This window comes from Charadrius vociferus, unplaced genomic scaffold (genome assembly GCF_000708025.1).
Source record: "Charadrius vociferus isolate BGI_N301 unplaced genomic scaffold, ASM70802v2 scaffold262, whole genome shotgun sequence".
Taxonomy (NCBI): domain Eukaryota; kingdom Metazoa; phylum Chordata; class Aves; order Charadriiformes; family Charadriidae; genus Charadrius; species Charadrius vociferus.
The window spans coordinates 1,971,775-1,989,742 of NW_009647218.1; the positions used below are offsets into that span (position 1 = coordinate 1,971,775).

At 41.7% G+C, this 17,968-nt stretch overlaps 1 protein-coding gene across 1 annotated transcript in view; it reads right to left on the minus strand.

Moving 5' to 3' along the window:
• Positions 1-17,968, minus strand: part of DNAH11 (dynein, axonemal, heavy chain 11) — a 142,960-nt gene that overhangs the window by 101,601 nt on the left and 23,391 nt on the right. Inside the window, 12 exon segments of the mRNA XM_009879580.1 lie at positions 431-602; positions 3,984-4,029; positions 4,031-4,113; positions 4,989-5,073; positions 5,075-5,137; positions 7,940-8,088; positions 9,171-9,298; positions 9,870-10,002; positions 10,677-10,754; positions 12,213-12,407; positions 12,537-12,629; positions 16,689-16,827. Of these exon segments, the coding sequence (XP_009877882.1) occupies positions 431-602; positions 3,984-4,029; positions 4,031-4,113; positions 4,989-5,073; positions 5,075-5,137; positions 7,940-8,088; positions 9,171-9,298; positions 9,870-10,002; positions 10,677-10,754; positions 12,213-12,407; positions 12,537-12,629; positions 16,689-16,827 (1,364 nt within the window).

Below are 17,968 nucleotides of genomic sequence, written 5' to 3' on the forward strand. Positions count from 1 at the left end.
CCCTTCTGTTAGTATGAAGGGAATTTAGCTAACAAAAGAATACCTGTGCATAAAGCTGGTAACAGAAAAATGTTAAGGCTTCAATTTGTGATGTACAGTTGCTGTGGGCATTATTTTCAATGATTAAATGGACTCGGAGCCTGACTTTCTCCTAATTGTGGAAAAAGGGTGTAAACCACTAACACATTGAATGTGGTATGTCTTCAGGGGTGCTTTAATAGTACAAAAATCAATAAAAGCATTGCTTCATTGTTAATCCTCAATGCTCAATAAAGGCACATGGCCCAGATAGCAGAGATTTATCCAAACACATCTTCTGTTTGGATACTTCCAGGACATCTAAGATGACATCAGAAATCACGACAAGACCTCAAAACATTCCTGCACGTAGCAGCGCTCAGCTGTGTGGTCACTGGTGTGCACTGTACCGGCAGAGGTGCATCTGGATCCGCATCAGGACTTGGGACCTTATTCACCCAGGGCAGGAGCTTCCTCGTCTCTGGATCAAGGTAATAATCCAGCACTGTGCCCTGGGATGGAAGCTTCACTGCCTTCATCTTCTTAAGCCACCAGCAGCTCAACGCAGCTTAGTAATTCGAAAGCTATAAAAGGATGCATTCATTGTTTACAGTACTATTTCCACATCAAGGCATTCATATGAAGCACATACGAAAAACAGACATACACATATAGACTGTGATGAAATAGCCAAGAAGATCAAAGCAATATCTCAGTACTGCTGCTGTTTAAGTGGCTAAAGTCAGGCCTTCTGATAACATCTTGGACTGAGCGCTCGTGTCAAGATGTTGACAGCGGGGGACTGCAGTGCAGCCCCTGTAAGGAGAGGCTGGGGTTGCCCCATGCTGAATATGTCTGGTTCCAGCCAGCTCCAACAGACCCACCACAGGGCACAGCCGAGCCCCTCAGCTACACGTGGGATGCCTCTGGGAAAGCGTATGCAAGGAAGGGCAGAAAGACTGAGAAACAGTAGAACACCAGGGTCAGAGAAGGAAGACGAGGAAGGGAAGCTCCACGTTGCTGGAGCAGACACCCACACTGCAGCAGATGAAAAGTCCTGAAGGACTACAGCCCATGTAGAGCCCATGCTGGAGTAAGGGTAAAGTTTGAGAAGGAAGGAGTGACAGAAAGAAACCACTGTATACTGACCATATTTCCCCATCCACCTACACCACTTGGAATGGAGGGGTAGAAGAGTCAGGAGTAAAGGAGTGAGTCTGAGCTTGGGGAGTAGGAAAGGAGGAAAGGTTTTGTTTTAATGCTTGCCTTTGTTTCTTACTACCCAAATCCATTTTAACTGGCAACAAATTAAATTAATTTTCCCAAAATCAATTCTGTTCTGCCTGTAACTGCTTACCAATCTCTCTACCTTCAAAATCTTGACCCACAAGATTTTTCAGCCTATGAGAGTAATCGCTTACCAATCTCCCCACCTTCAATCTTGACCCACAAGATTTTTCAGCCTATTTTCTCACCCTACCCTGCTGAGGCGGGGGAGTGAGCGAGCAGCTGGGTGGGTGTTTGGCTGTTTGCCAAGGCTAACCCACCACATACAGCCCAAATATTTTATTTCCTAAAACTTCTAAATTCAGTTGGAATCTATATAGCTGTGAGACAACAGAGCTGACTTGCTACAGACAATATTCTCCTTGCTGTGTTTGTCCACAGAACAGCAAGTCTTTTTGAAGGATAGGAAAACAGATGTTAATATGACCCAAAAAGACCTTCCCAGTCCCTTGATGTGATAATGTATTGCTTCTGATTCTTCAACTTATGCGAGGTGGTCCTTTACCCATGGATGAAACACATATAAATTTGTTCCTTCACAAGGGCTTCATCTCATTTACACAGCAGTAAAGCCAACTGTATTTTTTTAGTCTTTAATAGACTAGATATTCCTCAAGAAATCAAGGTCTATCTAATCAAAACACTGGCAAGTAATTGTAGAGTTTTAGAACTTTCTTCTTCAAACCTTTTGTAGCATCACAACAACAAAAAAATAATCACTAAGGGTATTATTATACCTTGTATTATGCCAAGGTTTTATAATACCTGGCTTATATCTACATTTCTCAGTACAAATCCAACAGGTGAGATTAAACATACATCTGTCCAGCCATTTATTAGGTGCCTTAATTCTGGTAGTCATGACCCTCATGGTACTTTTTGTTGCTTGCCAGGGGCTTTAGTATAGATCAAAAAGTACAACTGATAACACAGCTTCTTTATGCACAATGAATGACTCTGCACAGTCTTGCACTGCGGGCAGTCATAGAATCATCAAATAGTTTGGATCGGAAGGGTCCTTCAAAGGCCATCTAGTCCAACCCCCCTGCAATGAGCAGGGACATCTTCAGCTCGACCAGGTTGCTCAGAGCCCCATCCAACCTGACCTTGAATGTTTTCAGGGATGAGGCATCTGCCACCACTCTGTGCAACCAGTTCCAGCATCTCACCACCCTCATCATAAAAAATTTCTTCCTTATATCCAGCCTAAATCTTCCCTCTTTTACTTTAAAACCATTACCCCTTCTCCTGTTGCAACAAGGCCTGCTAAAAAGTTTGCCCCAGTCTTTCCTGTAGGCTACCTTTCCTGTAGTACTGAAAGGTTGAGATAAGGTCTCCCTGGAGCCTTCTCGTCTCCAGACTGAACAACCCTAACTCCCTCAGCCTGTCCTCAGAGGAATGGTGCTCCAGCCCCAGGTCATCTACGTGGCCTGCCTCTGGACCCGTTCCAACAGATCCATGTCCTCCCTGTGCTGGGGCCTCCAGAGCTGGACGCAGTATTTCAGGTGGGGTCTCACCAGAGCGGAGCAGAGGGGCAGAATCACCTCCCTTGAGCTGCTGGCCACGCTTCTTTTGATGCAGCCTAGAATACAGTTGGATTTCTGGGCTGCAAGTGTACATTGCTGTCTCATGTCCAGCTTTTCATCCACCAGTAGCCCCTACTCCTTCTTGGCAGGAGTCCTTCTCAATCCCTTCATCCTCTAGTCTGTATTGACACTGGGTGTTGCCCCAACCCTGCGTTTGGCCTTGTTGAACCTCATGAGGTTCACATGAGCCCACTTCTCAAGCCTGTCCAGGTCCCTCTGGATGGCATCCTGTCCCTCAGGTGTATCAACCACACCACTCAGCTTGGTGTCATCCACAAATTTGCTGAGGGTGCACTTGATCCCACTGTCTATGTCATTGATGAAGATATTTAACAGTACCGGTCCCAATACAGACCCCTCAGGGATGCCACCTGACACTGATCACCATCTTGACATTGATCTGTTGACCAGTACCTTCTGGATGCGACCATCCAACCAATTCCTTGTCCACCGAACAGTCCACCCATCAAATCCATACCTCTCCAATTTAGAGAGCAGGATGTTGGGGGGGTGACCATACCAAAGGCTTTACAGAAGTCCAGATAAATGACATCTGTAGCTCTTCCCTTGTCCACTGAGGTGGTCACCCCATCACAGAAGACCACAAGGCTTGTCAGGCAGGACTTGCCCTTAGTGAAGCCACGCTGGCTGTCTTGAATCACCCTCCTGTCCTCCATGTGCCTTAGCATAGCTTCAAGGAGGATCTGTTCCATGATCTTCCCAGGCACAAAGGCAATGCTGCCAGGTCGGTAGTTCCCAGCATCCTCCTTTCTACCCTTTTTAAAAATGGGTGCAGTGTTTCCCTTTTTCCTGTCACCAGGGACTTTGGGGGACAGTTTTCCAGACACTGGGGACAGTCAGCTCATTTACGGATGAGAGCTGAAGTACACAGTACTACAGGCCAACAAATCAGATGCATAGGCCATTGCTCTGCACCCCCTAGCAGCATTAGTGGATTGAAACCTGCACATACATATATACACACACACACATATGTATTTATATCGGCTTAAATAGGAAGGTAGGTGTGTAAATACATTATGTCTCTTTCTGAAGCACAGTAAGATACTGCAGTCCTTTTCATTTACTTACCTGATCTTGAGAGAGTGCCCCACCAAACGCCCAAATACAAGCAAAGATAATACATCTCCTCGAGCTCTCTAGGGCAATCCATTGGCACCTTTTCAGGGGTCAGCAAACAATCCAGCACAGAACAGAGTTTCTGCAATAAATAAGTATGTGAAAAGAGCGACACGTGAGTCTTACTCCATAGGAAAGCTACCGTGACCTCAAGAAGGTATTTAAATTTAAGTAATGAGACCACAACTCCTTGCTGTGTTTCCTTATTGTCTAGGAGCAAATTTCTGAGGTCAAAGGCATGAAGAGATCTTCTGATAAAATGTATGAAAACACCTTCACTCTACACTGCTTAAAGCAAGGTATATGAAGAAGATAATACAGTTCAGGCATGTATGTTATGGCAGAATCTTAACACTCATACTCAGTTATTTTTCTCCCCTCATATTGACTTATTTAGAAGCAGGGAAACGCTCAGAAGAGTTTAGAATGACAAGGCATATTACGTAAATTTAAAATGTCAACATAAGGATGTGCAGTATCAGATCATTTATACATGAAACAAACAGAGCTCAGCTCCATTCTTTAATAATATTTAATAACATAGGGCCTCATTATCAGAGCATGAGAGTAACTAATGCTAATGAATTTAGCAAGCATTTAGAGAGAGGCAGAATGCTTGTATAGAGAGATGAAATGGCTAGCCCTAAGCTACCTAAGACATTACTAACAGAAGCAACACAAGAACTGAGAAGTCAGGGAATTACGTGCAGTGCCATAAACATACTACATTTCTTCTTGTTACAGTGGACCACTGCAATATGAAACCTCTGAAACCCTGTAGGTCTCCAAAATAAGGGTCCAGGTTTGATATATAAGAGCCTCTCAGTTTCACCTCACATATGTTTTAGATACACAGTAATTTTAAGCCTTTTTACTCCTGCATAGGACCACATGCTCAGTGGATGTTTCAGAAATACTGTTTCTTAAAATATAAATAGTTTTAATCCTAACACATACCTGAACCATACTGTTCTCAGAAATAGGAGTAATAGTTTTAAAGCTTGTTCTGAGTTGTTCTAAGTAAGGAGGCACATATTTATCAGAGAGCAGTCAAGTTAGCTTTTTTGGATTGGTATCGCCTTGTTTCCAGCCAGCTGGCAACATACCTGCAAAACAAACTGGAAAGCAACCGATTTTTTATTAGAGAGAAGTTAAAAAAAAATACAAAATTTCCTCTCTCTAGCTTTGAAATGTGAACTTTTGTTGACTTTTGAGAACTGTTCATGACTGCCTTTAGTGCAATACACAAATACTACTGCGCTGGCTCTAAGTCAGACATAAGTGCTGCCAGCCTTACAACACTTATTTGTTCATACAAAGGTCATCATGCTGTGGTATTTCTAAGAGCTATTATGACAGTTGAGCACTCTGGTATATGGCTATACTCATTTTCCTTGCCTGCATCTTTTAGTCCAGGAAGGGCAAGGAGAAAGGACCTAGACGATAGTTCGCGCCTGCTTTCAGAGGGCTGCACCACCAAAAAAGCAGGTGGGAGCAAGGATCCTGTATTTGTTTTGTGTTGTTTGAGAACAGACTACTTGAAATACCAGTGCACGAGTTGTACGCAAGACTGAAGATATTGTGACACCCAAGTTCAACATAACTTGCATTGCAGATATCTACAGTAGTATATATAACGTGGTCTGGCTGAAATGTCTGGCTATATGTAATTGAAGACAAAAAAGCAACCATTCTCATCTGCTGCTTCTTATCACAACCAAGCGTAAAATTCCTTATCACTAGGATAACTATAGCACATGCTTCAGGTTAGCAGCCACATGCCTACCTGCCTATATTCCAAAGAATTTGGCAATTTTATCCCCTACTCGTGTTCACACAGTATTAGTCAAACACAGTCTAAACCGATTATTTACTGATTCACAGCTATTCTATTTGGACAATTTGTTGCCTACTGTTTCCACCTTCATACTCTGTCTGCTGTGAGCGATCTTACTGCCTCTCTCTGTCCTCACCATTCCTCTGATCCTCATCACCCTAGGTGGGAGCTTGTACAGATTCATTCTGTTTAATTAAATTCTCGTACTGACAAGATTTCCCTAGGGAATAAGCGCGCTGAAGGCTTCTTGTCCCAATGGCATACAACTCTAACACAGCCAGTTAGAACTGACTGAAATGTTGATAACATCGGAATGCTGAAAAATTGAATTTTGACATGAAGCAGCAGTAATGCTGCTTGAAAATAAAAACACCAACTGACAAACGTTAAAAAAGGTTCACTTACTAAAATTTGTAAGAACTGTTTTGGATTAGCTCAACAAATGCAAAAGGAAAAGATCGCGCTTCAAGTTAATGCATTTTGCTTTGTGCCAACTAAATTCCTTTTTATACATGGAAACCCATATTCTTTAGAAAACATAGTTCTCATAATTAATTTGCATGCAGCATAGATATAAATTTAAAAGACCAGTACTGTGATCCAAAGGAGCAAAAAGTCAAGCTGATGTAAACCCATGTCCTTAACAGTATCAAAGATGGTGACAGTTATTAAAAAGCTGTCAGAGAATAGTAGCCAAGTTATTCACTTCTTGCTACTGCCAAATTTGCATTACAGAAAGCAGACAGTTCACTACTTGTATTTGGTTTGTGTGGCAAGGTTTTGGTAGTGGGGATGGCTTCTGTGAGATGCTGCTAGAAGCTTCTCCTGTGTCTGATAGAGCCAATGCCAGCCAGCTCTAAGACGGACCCTGAGCCCATCAGTGATGGTGGTAGCGCCTCTGTGAGCACACATTTAAGAAGGGGAAAAACCTACTGCACGATAGCAGCTAGAGGAGAGGAGTGAGAATATGTGAGAGAAACAACTCTGCAGACACCAAGGTCAGTGAAGAAGGAGGGAGAGGAGGTGTTCCAGGTGCCAGAGCAAGAGATTCCCCTGCAGCCCGTGGTGAAGACCACAGTGAGGCACACACTCCCTCTGCAGCCCATGGAGGTCCATGGTGGAGCAGATATCCACCTGCAGCCCGTGGAGGACCCCATATGGGAGCAGGTGGATGCCCAAAGGAGGCTGTGACCCCATGGACAAGTCCATACTGCAGCAGGCTCCTGGCAGGACCTGTGGACCCATGGAGAGAGGAGCCCACGCTGGAGCAGGTTTGCTGGCAGGACCTGTGACCCCACTGGGGACCCATGCTGGAGCAGCCTGTGAAAGGGACACACGCTGGACCAGTTCATGAAGAACTGCAGCCCATGAGAAGGGCTCATGTTGGAGATGTTCGTGGAGGATTGTCTCCCATGGGAGAAGGGAGCAGGAACAGGGGAAGAGTGTGAGGAGTCCTCCCCCCTGAGGAGGAAGGAGCAGCAGAGACAACATGTGATGAACTGACTACAACCCCCATTCCCTGTCCCCCTGCGCTGCTTGTGGGGAGGAGGTAGAGAATTCAGGAGTGAAATTGAGCCCAGGAAGAAGGAAGGGGTGGGGGGAAGGTGTTTCAAGATTTGGCTTTATTTCTCATTACCCTACTCTGATTTTGATTGGTAATAAATTAAATTAATTTCCCTGAGTCAAGTCTGGTTTGCACTGATGGTAATCACTGAGTGATCTCCCTGTCCTTATCTCAACCCACAGGCCTTTTGTCGTATTTTTCTCCCCCTGTCCAGTTGAGGAGGGGGAGCGATCAAGCAGCTTTGTGGGCACCTGGCATCCAGCCAGGGTCAACCCACCACACTACTGCATTGATTAAGCAGTACACATAAGAGCGAAAAATAAAACACTTAACTGATGATGAAATTTTCCAAACTGCATATTTGAGAATATACAGGGCCACCACTACATCATCCCACTATTATCAGAATAAAAACTAGAAAGAAGAATTAACATAAATATGGGGTCTATTCCCATTAATCTTCAAGATGTATCTTAAAAATGCTAACTAATGTCATCAGATACTCACTGATTTCACCCCAGGTCCTGGATGTTCAGATAGAGAATACCAGCTCTGGATACCGTACCTGGAGTAGCAGCTCTTAAATGTTGTACCTCAAACAGCAGCTACATTGATGGGGTCAGAGGCACACGTTTATTGCTTGTAAGGGTCTGAACCTAGAAATCATCAGTAAATTTTTCAGTGAAAGCAAGCTAAGATACACTGTCTATCAAGAACATGATCAGGGCAAGTATGTGTTTATTATAGCCCCACAAAGGAGCAAGGATTATCTGCCAACATCATGCATATATGCTATTTCTTGAACATAGCTAAACAAAGTTTATTTGAACACGGATACAGTATTTTTACTTCAGAAACACAGAGGAGGACAAATTCTAAAGACCTTTTATGAGTTTTTCACAGTTTAATTCATTCAAAAGACGACTAGCCTGCTTCACCAATGTGAGCTCTGAAAGCTATTAAAAGCAGGGGAGGGGAAGTCTCTCTCAGTGTCAATATAAATAAACAGAAAAGGATTCAGAGCAGGAGCCTAAACTCAGGTGCTCTGAAACATCCCTTAGAAAAGCCACTTTCTGTTCATTATCTGAAGTTAGGCTATATGGATAGCCCCAGACAGCCACCTTGCTGAGTAATCGGAGACTGTGCCACTACATAGGTTTAAGTTCTTCAAAGAGGAAAGCTTAACAGAATGTGCTAAACCACATTTACCTTCTTAAGGTCACACTCAGATTTTAGATTTGGACTTCGTTATGTTGCAGCATTTCCCACAGTCAACAAAATTGGTTAGCTGTATAATTAGTAAGAAGGGCATAAGAAGTCTGGGTAATACTGCTAGTTCTTCAACTGACTTATTTACATTTCCTAACACTAGCCTTCCTTACTACAGAGATGTGAGGACTTTACTCATGGAATCTTACATCTGTTTTACTGAGAGGCTTTCCAAATGCCAGTTTCAATAATCTTATGATTGACATCTTGAATTACATCAACCCATACACTAGGAGGCACAATCACCCTCACAGTATACATAGGCTACATTAAGGATTTTTGTTGTACAACATAGGCAAGACTTTATGCATTAATCAGATGATAAAATATTACTTAGCAATAGTGAAAACCAAAGAATGGAAGAAAAAAGGAACACACACTGAAAAACTACCTCCAGAAAAATAAAGGAAGAGGGAAACATGAAAGCAGGTAAAGGGGAAGCCACTGTACCTGCTTCTCAATTGCTCACCTTGTTGTCATCCATAACAGCGTTGAGCAACTTAATCCACACAGGATATATATCCCCATCTAAAACTAACTGGTTTGGCCCCTCCTGGGTAATATTAGCTTGGTCTCTCAGAAGAGATGACAGGAGATCTGCAAATTGTATTTCAACAGAATCCCATCACTTTAGTGCTTCAGTAACAACACTGCACAGCAATTAAAACTTCAGACGACTTAATGCATCACTGAAACAAGAAGCTTTCGTAGCATCAAACCCATGCTTTTTTCCTTTGCTTGCTTATTAGGTGGTTACTCAAAGTAAAAATAAAAAATACTTTCAGTGAACACCTAATACAGCAAAATTACTGCATTTTATGTAATAATGACCTATTTCTGTTTTGATTACAGGAGAGTATGTCATTAGTCTTAATGATATGGGTGAGACATGGGAGGTTTCATGAGTCTGGGGAGAAAATAACTTGCCTTTTAAAGGAGCAGAATCAGCATCGTTCACGCTAGTACTTTTCTGTCTGCTAGCATCTTGCCCTGCCTCCAGTCTTTCCATAACCACCAGTGCTCTCCACACACATCTCATTGCATCAAAACACAGAAAACTGTAAGAATTTGGTCTCCAATACCTTCTCTGAATTTGGGCATTGTCCAGTTCTGATGAAGAACGATGCCTCCGGGAACAGGTCCCAGTAAGAACATGTGTCCTACTTGCCATCTGTCCGTTCTCAGGTTCCATGGTGCAGAAAACCAAAGAGCTCATCAGCTGTCAGAGCTTTTGGGTTAAGGTCATTCCAAACAGGCTTTTGTTTCGTGTTTACGTACATGTGATGCAGAACTTCGAGCACCTGAAGAGGAGGCACAGGCTGCATGTTAGTGACACGATTTTGATACAATAGAATCTTTGACTTCCCTCCTGAACTGGGTCTCTGACTGCAAATCCCTGCACTCAGTCAATTGTTGACCTTGACTTACTCCTGCCTCTGTGCTGCGTTAACCCCAAATTTCCATCTCAAGCCTAAGGGTAGGAAAGGAGAATCCCATTCTAAAGCGGCCGTACTCTGCAATTGATCTTCTCTAACAGAAAGTGTTGAATAGGGAAGCAAATCCATGCAGGTGCCAACATTTAGTAGCAGAAATGGGCAAGCATAATCTATTAGAAGTATTTGTCTTGTGTTTTGGCAATATATTCCACCATTTCTGTCTAGAAGCCTAATTAAAGCACCCCGCCTCTCCTTCCAGAACAAAGTATTACTTGGCCTATGTGTCAAATAGAATGCTCATTACTTGGTGACATGATTAATTCTCCTTTGGGACATGCAAGCAACACATTAAATGTAGAATTTGCTTGCAACATTTGAGCTTTGCCATTGCATGTCATGTGACTGACTGGATGGCCTGAACAGTGTGTTATTCCACTGGATCCTGAGGCAAAGGCAACACACAGAATGTTTTCTGCAAGAACCATGGCAATTTCTTTAGAATGTAAGGTCAAAACCACGCTGTGCAGGTAGGCAGGTACCTTACTCTTCCCAGTCCCCGCATTTCCAACAACAAACACTGAGTGACGCACTGCCAGGAGATCCTCCAGCTGAACAACCTACCGCACAGAAGGGATACACACTGAATGCCTTTCCTCTCCTGCAGTACTCTTACTATAGACACGCAATTATTCACAAAATTTATCTCCCCCTCCCTGTTCCCGTTAACAGGAAAAATGGACTTAAACCTTCTCAGCAGACTCGCCTCAGCTGAGCTGATGCTGCATCAAGCAACATCGTTTATCTCCCAGTAAACAGGAAGAAAATTGGCTTAAATTAATGAACGCATTATGAATGCTTTACATCCATACAGTCCAGTAGAAGCTACCTCAACAAATCTTATTCTGCTTTACATCCATACAGTCCAGTAGAATTTTGGTATGGAACAGTTATCACAAATTTGCCATGAATTTAGCAGAGTGAATTCCACACTCAACAGTTGTGCAGCTATAATTTGGTAAAATACAAATTCAGTCCACTAAAGTAATACATTTCTTCCAAAGAAATAGTTCTGTGAGCTACAGAATGAAAACAGCTTAGATGCTTATGGATTTCTGTCTTAGCAAAGAGCACCCACACTGATTTTCTAAAGTTCAATAGGAACAAGTCCATGTTCTTCAGTACTGATCTTCTGATTCACCCAGTTAGCAGGAATCTAAATACTCTATAGAAGGCTGATTGCAAAGTTCATAATACCACAAGGTATAGCTTATTGTCTTTCGCCTTTCCATCAGGATAATGGAACAAGATAGACTACAGCAAAAATTCCTTTATAAATCCTGAGATCAGTCACATTTAATCACCTTGGTTGTTTCAGTTTCCAATAAACCCTAATGAAGGAAAAGGGTGTGCTATCACATACAACGGATGTGGATGTTCCTTGAAGAAGGGTGGGAATATACTTTATTAGTATTCCAAATAAGCACACTTTTTATTTGGTCCGTATACTAACCAGCATTTCTAAATTTCACCTTTTCACCCTGTCTGTAATTCATACTAAAATTAGTGTTTAAATTTAGCCTATAGACAACTCATTCTTATGAGTATACATGCATACATACATGTACACACATGTTTTAATATGTGTATAGCAGAATGTATATTATTTTGCACAGAAATAGCAGAACACACAAAAATCACATGAAGCCATGCACATTCCAAATGCACACCTTCTTATTTATGTTTTTGCTCCCTTACTCTTCTTTCCTCCCTATAAATAATCACCAACAATTACTTTGCTACTAAGTACAAATGCTTCGTACAGTACACAAACAAACAAGTTTGTCAGTGCAGACAGCTTTTTTTGAACAGGATACGTGTTTCCTTATAGACCTATTGATCATCCTGAGGTGCATTACTGCCACGACAAAATGCCTTTGAAATACCGAGACATTGAGGACACCTTATCAATACAGTAACATACCCAAAAATAAAGTTCACGTCTAATACAACCCATTTGCAATTATTTTTGATTGAAACTCTTAAGGGGAGTAATTAAAGGCAATGAATTCTTTTACTTTGAGAATGAAGCTCTCTTCAGGCTGCAAGGGAAGCTCCAGGGTAGATTGTTTAACCATCTGTTCAAATTGCAGGTTCCTCTTCCTTGGAACATCCAGAGCTGGAAACAGGTCACTGATCAGGCCTGCGAAAATTGGGATATCATCTGTCACTATTTTAGGCAAATTGAAGTCTCTCAAGGCTCACATAAACGCCTGGAAAAGGACAGTAAACCAAATATTGCAAGCATCAACTCCTTCCCTTTTTAGGATTCTGTTTTTATTCAAAGGCAAAACACCAGAAACAGGCCCTACTCTTAGATGCTTTTTAAGTGAAGATTTTACCTGATCCTCAGGCCTGCTCTTGCCTCCTCCTTTCAGTGAGCCAGCAACTACCAAGACTGGCTTGATAGCACAAAGTCCCCTGTCTTAACAGCCCTGTGAAAACATTTTAACTAGTCGTGTTAGCACAGGAAATAAAACTAAATGTTAACATTTAAGAAGAAAACAAACTGTTATTACACACAGAATAAAATGACACCTTTTTATTCCCTTGTAGTTTTGCAGTGGTTTTAGGCCAGTGTTGGAAGTCTAGTAAAGAAAAAGCAAAAAAGTGTGAAATGTGCGTATCTATCTACTCTTTAGTATTCCACCACTTTGCTCCCTATTTTTAAACAGCAAAATTTGCACCATCAAATATTATTGTATTAATTGCAACTATACCTCCATGATGAAACAAGGCAAGCAAAAATTTGCTGCCAGACTTCTACTAATTTGACCTGATGCTAGCAAAACTTTTCTATTTCCAAAAGAGAAGACTGGACAGATTATCAGCATATTTTGCAACCAACTCCATCACCAAAATTAAAGGAAAAGAGAAACAGATAAATACTCAGCCTAGAGGAAAAGCACAGAATCATTCGGTAAGTGAAAGGCAGAGAAAAAGCCTGTATCTTCCCCTAAGCCCTCACAGTGTGAACACAGATACCCAACGCAGAAAGCAAAAACTTTTTAATCACACGGGGGCTCTTCAATCCCTCTTTTTCCAGGGCTGCGTAACAACCACCTCGTTCCCTTTCCCTTCTAGGTAACACAGAAGTAGAAAGAGGAGGAGTTTGAAACATTTTGGAGATTTAAACAATTTGAACAACAACAGCTTAGAATCACAGAATCATTTAGATTGGAAAAGACCTTTAAGATCAAGTCCAACCCTTAACCTAGCATGGCCAGGCTACCACTAAACCACATCCCTAAGCACCACATCTACCTATGTTTTAAATACCTCCAGGGATGGCAACTCCACCACTTTCCTGGGCAGCCTGCTCCAATGTTTGACAATCCTTTCAGTGAAGACATTTTTCCTAATATCCATCCTAAACAGCCCCTAGCATAACTCAAGGCTGTTTCCTCCTGTCCTATCACTTGTTACTTGGGAGAAGAGACCAATGCTCACCTCACTACAACCTCCGTTTAGGTAGATGTAGAGCACGGTAAGGTCTCCCCTCAACCTCCTTTTCTCCAGACTAAACAACCCCAGTTCCCTCAGACACCCCACATAAGCCTGGTGCTCCAGACCCTTCCCCAGCTCTGCTGCCTTTCTCTGGACACGCTCCAGCACCTCAATGTCCCTCCTGTAGTGAGGGGCCCAAAACTGAACACAGTATTTGAAGTGTGGCCTCAAAAGTGCCGAGTACAGGAGGACCATCACTTCCCTAGTCCTGCTGGTCACACTATTCCCGATACAGGCCAGGATGCTGTTGGCCTTCTTGGCCACCTGGGCACACTGCTGGCTTATATTCAGCCAGTTGCCGACCAACACCCCCAGGTGCTTTTCCTCCGGGCAGCTTTACAGCCACTCTTCCCCAAGCCTGTAGCTCTGCATGGAGGTGTTGTGACCCAAGTGCAGGACCCGGCACTTGAGCTTCTTGAACCTCATACCATTGGCCTCGGCCCATTGATCCAGCCTGTCCAGATCCCTCTGTAGAGCCATCCTACCCTCAAGCAGATCAACACTCCCACGCAACTTGGAGTTGTCTGCAAACTCTCTGAGGGTGCACTTGATACCCTTGTCCAGATCAGTGATAAAGACATTAAACAGAACCGAACCCAATACTGAGCCCTGGGGAACACCACTTGTGACCGTCCGGCAACTGGATTTAACTCCATTCATCACAACTCTTTGGGCCTGACCATTCAGCCAGTTTTTTACCCAGCAAAGTGCACGCCCATCCAAGCCACGAACAGCTTGTATGGTTGAAGGGAGCACCCCAACAGCCAACTTCATGGTAGACCCCTTCAGCCATACTGAAGTTACAGCTCTCTAAATTTAAGGCTACACCTACACTTTAATGGTGTTCTTGCAGCTCATGTAGAGATCCCAGATGGCTAATTCTGGTATAACCATCAGTGGGACCAACTACTGTAAGACCAGCTGGGTCAGCATGATGATAATCAGCTCCTCCCTGACCTCCGTGCTGCTGCAGCCAAGAGTTACACAGCCACCATCTCCTTATATTAGCATGCATCACATTGCTCACGGTGGTCTACAGGTTCCTTACTGTGCACACACTACCCCTCCCTCAATTTCAAAACTCCATCTAGGGTTGCAACTACACTGCGGTCAGCACCCAAACTGGCTACCAGTCAGGTAGAGTGCCAGAACATTAGCTGCAACCACACCTAAGACATCAATATAAATACAGCCTAGTTAGTATTGTTACCTAAACAAATAAAAAATAAAAAAAAAAAAGAGAAGGGTGAGACAAAACCAGTACAATTTTTAAAAGATGTCACTATCACACTTTCCGTGATAGCGGCACTCGATAACTGTGAATCAAATACACAAAATATGTCACGAAGAAGAAAAAATAAAAAGCAATTTTCAATTTCAGAACACTTGGTAATCAGTAAGAAAATCTGCCATTTTTTTTCTGAGGTACTAAAGATGGTGAGCATCCACAAGAAAAATGAGTGTCCATATTTTATAAATCTTACACCTAGGTACAGAAGTTAAACATGGAGATGGTTAGGAAAATAGATAATTGTGGGAACGTACTGGGGTTAATAAGCTTTTGCTTAGATGTAGGTAACATTGGGGGGTTTTATTTCCAAATTTTTTGATGGTTTGCTGTTTGATGGGTTGTTAAAGAGCAAGCTATACATCTTTACAGCAGCCTGCTGTACGGATTGTCCAGTGTACAAGAACTTTAAGACATCCAGGCTATTTACCATGGCATGACAGGACCAGAAGTCCCTTTCTCCACAGCATATGCACTGAAATCCCTGACAAACTGGTTCTGAAGCAGTTTTCATAGGCTAGGATCCTAGTGCCCCACAGGTATACCGAGATCCCTAAAAGCCCCAACACTGGACCAACATTTTCAGAGCCCTCCGAACTGCTGTATATTTTCTGCAGCAGCCCAGAATTTTAGTCAAAAGGATTTGATTTCTGTCACTTCCATTAGAAGTAAAACAAGACAAAAATAATGAATAAGGACACTCTAGTTTTTGCTTCAAGCATTGATATTATTATTACTATTATTTATATTAAAACCGCAAACAATTGTACAAGTGATTTTTCTGAATTCAGAAAATGACTCCATCAGAAAGTAATCATTAGAGGTGAGGAATATCTGGTCTACTAAAGCAGACAATATTGCTATCTTAGGATATACAACGTTCAAATTCATTATCTCTAGAAACATTGCAAGGCTGTGTAAGGAAAACTTCAGGATATTTAGAGATAATTTCAAAATTATGCAGGCATGAAAATAAAGTTGCTTGTGCTTTCATAATGGCCCTGCCAGCTAGAGTTTATGGCTTAAGGCTGAAGGGTTCTCCAAGTTTTTAATCCACTAATAAAACTGAATATTAAGAATATCTTGTGAAAAATTATACAGTTGGGAATGAGTAAACAGCCTGCATACAGGGAAGAAAATTAAAAACCTTCCAAGTCTTACCAGTTGTAGATTTTTAAGTTAACTATTCTGAATATGAATTCTTCCTAGTATAATAATTATTTTTTTTTAGCAATGTTTTATTTGCATTTTTCAAACAATACTCCACTGTATTTATGCGGGAAAGTTTAAACAAACAGTGACCAAAATAGAATATATTATTTGTTATTAATAATAATTCCTACTCTCCTTTAGGGTTTTTCTCTTCTGCAACAGATAGTTATATTTCTCATAGAGATACTACATGACAGTGTGATGTAGTCCAGCCATCCCAGGTATGAAGCAGTGATATACAGTTATTGAACGCAAAATTAGCACATTACAAATGTCCCAAGATCAGAGGAAAAGGAACTTTCTTCTAAATTCATATCTGACAATTTAATATGGATGGACATGTGATTTAAAGTGTCTTCAAAATAAAAGATAAGACTATATACATTAAAAAAGGCGTGATTATTCTACAAAGTCCAGCTGCACTGTTTCCAAGTGAGTATGCGTTAATTAACACATATCAAACCCAGAAGCCCAAAGAGACCCTCACCTGTTTAGAAAGCAGTTCCCTGCAGAGAGTACACAAGGTAATAAACCTCCTGGCTAACAAGTGTGCATCAATAAACCCTTCAGCAACCAACATAATTTCAGAGATCAGTTCAACGTCAGGGACAACCATGGCACAGAGTCTGAGGAAGAAAACAAACCCCATAATCCAAATACACAGATTAGTACTTAAACAAGGTAAGAATAAGTCACTTAAATCAAATGACTGATGTGTGCAAACATTTTTAAAAACAGAGCTCGAGACAGTCACAATTAAGAGTGTCAGTCAAAGCTAACAAGGACCTTACTTCAAAGTAAAAGGAGCTAATTAGGCACTGTTGATTGTTAGTATTCAGCAACATGGCTGTACACAAAGGAGGCTGCTGAGAAACGCAGGGCTTGCAAGACAGGTACTACCCAAACTCAGAGCAGGCACAGTCTGCAGCAGAGTCACTGCCCACCAATGACTGGAGGACACTGCCAGCAGCTCTACAGGGTCCCGAAGTCAAGTGCAACACCCTGCCATTGCTAAAAAAGCCCCCATTTTTTAAAGGATTTTGATTTTTGGAGGGCTTTAATGCTTTTATATGAAGTAATGGTTTCCTTTAGAGGTTTCACTGTTTGTTTCGTTTTTAAATATAACCTTTAGTTCAAACTTTTCGAACAAAACCACTGCCACTTTAATGATATAAATTAGAAAAATCTCCAATTAAAAAATGCAACACAAAGCAATAATGCGAAGGCTAAACAATTTCCTCATTAAAAATCACTACTTAAGTTACATAGTAGCAGGGAAGACAGCTTGAATTTTGTGTTCAGGTCAGCTACAAACTAGCGAATTTGCCCCTCAGAGCACTTTTCTTACTACTGACAAATACAAAGATTTCTTTTCTTCCCCATTCATATTTAAATATGGCAGAATTAAGACCAGTGTTTTAGTCCAGCAGTATATTTCTGACAGAAATCAATAATACACAGTCTAGAAAAAGAGCAAGCATCCCTCTTTTAAACATTTTTTAAGGAAAATATTCCCTAAGAAGCATTTCTTCATAAGCCCAAACAAGGGCAGCTATATGCACTGCAGTCAATTATATAAAAATCATACGCTCTTCTACCTACCATAACCAATACCCTTCTTGCACACAGAATAACTGCTTGCACAAGAAATATCACGCTAGTCGTATTTAATGTATCTTCTCTCCCTCATGAGATTTTTATTAGGTGGCAAACACGAGGAGTTAATGCTTTACCAGTTACCTCCCGCCTTCCCTGTGCATTGTACAA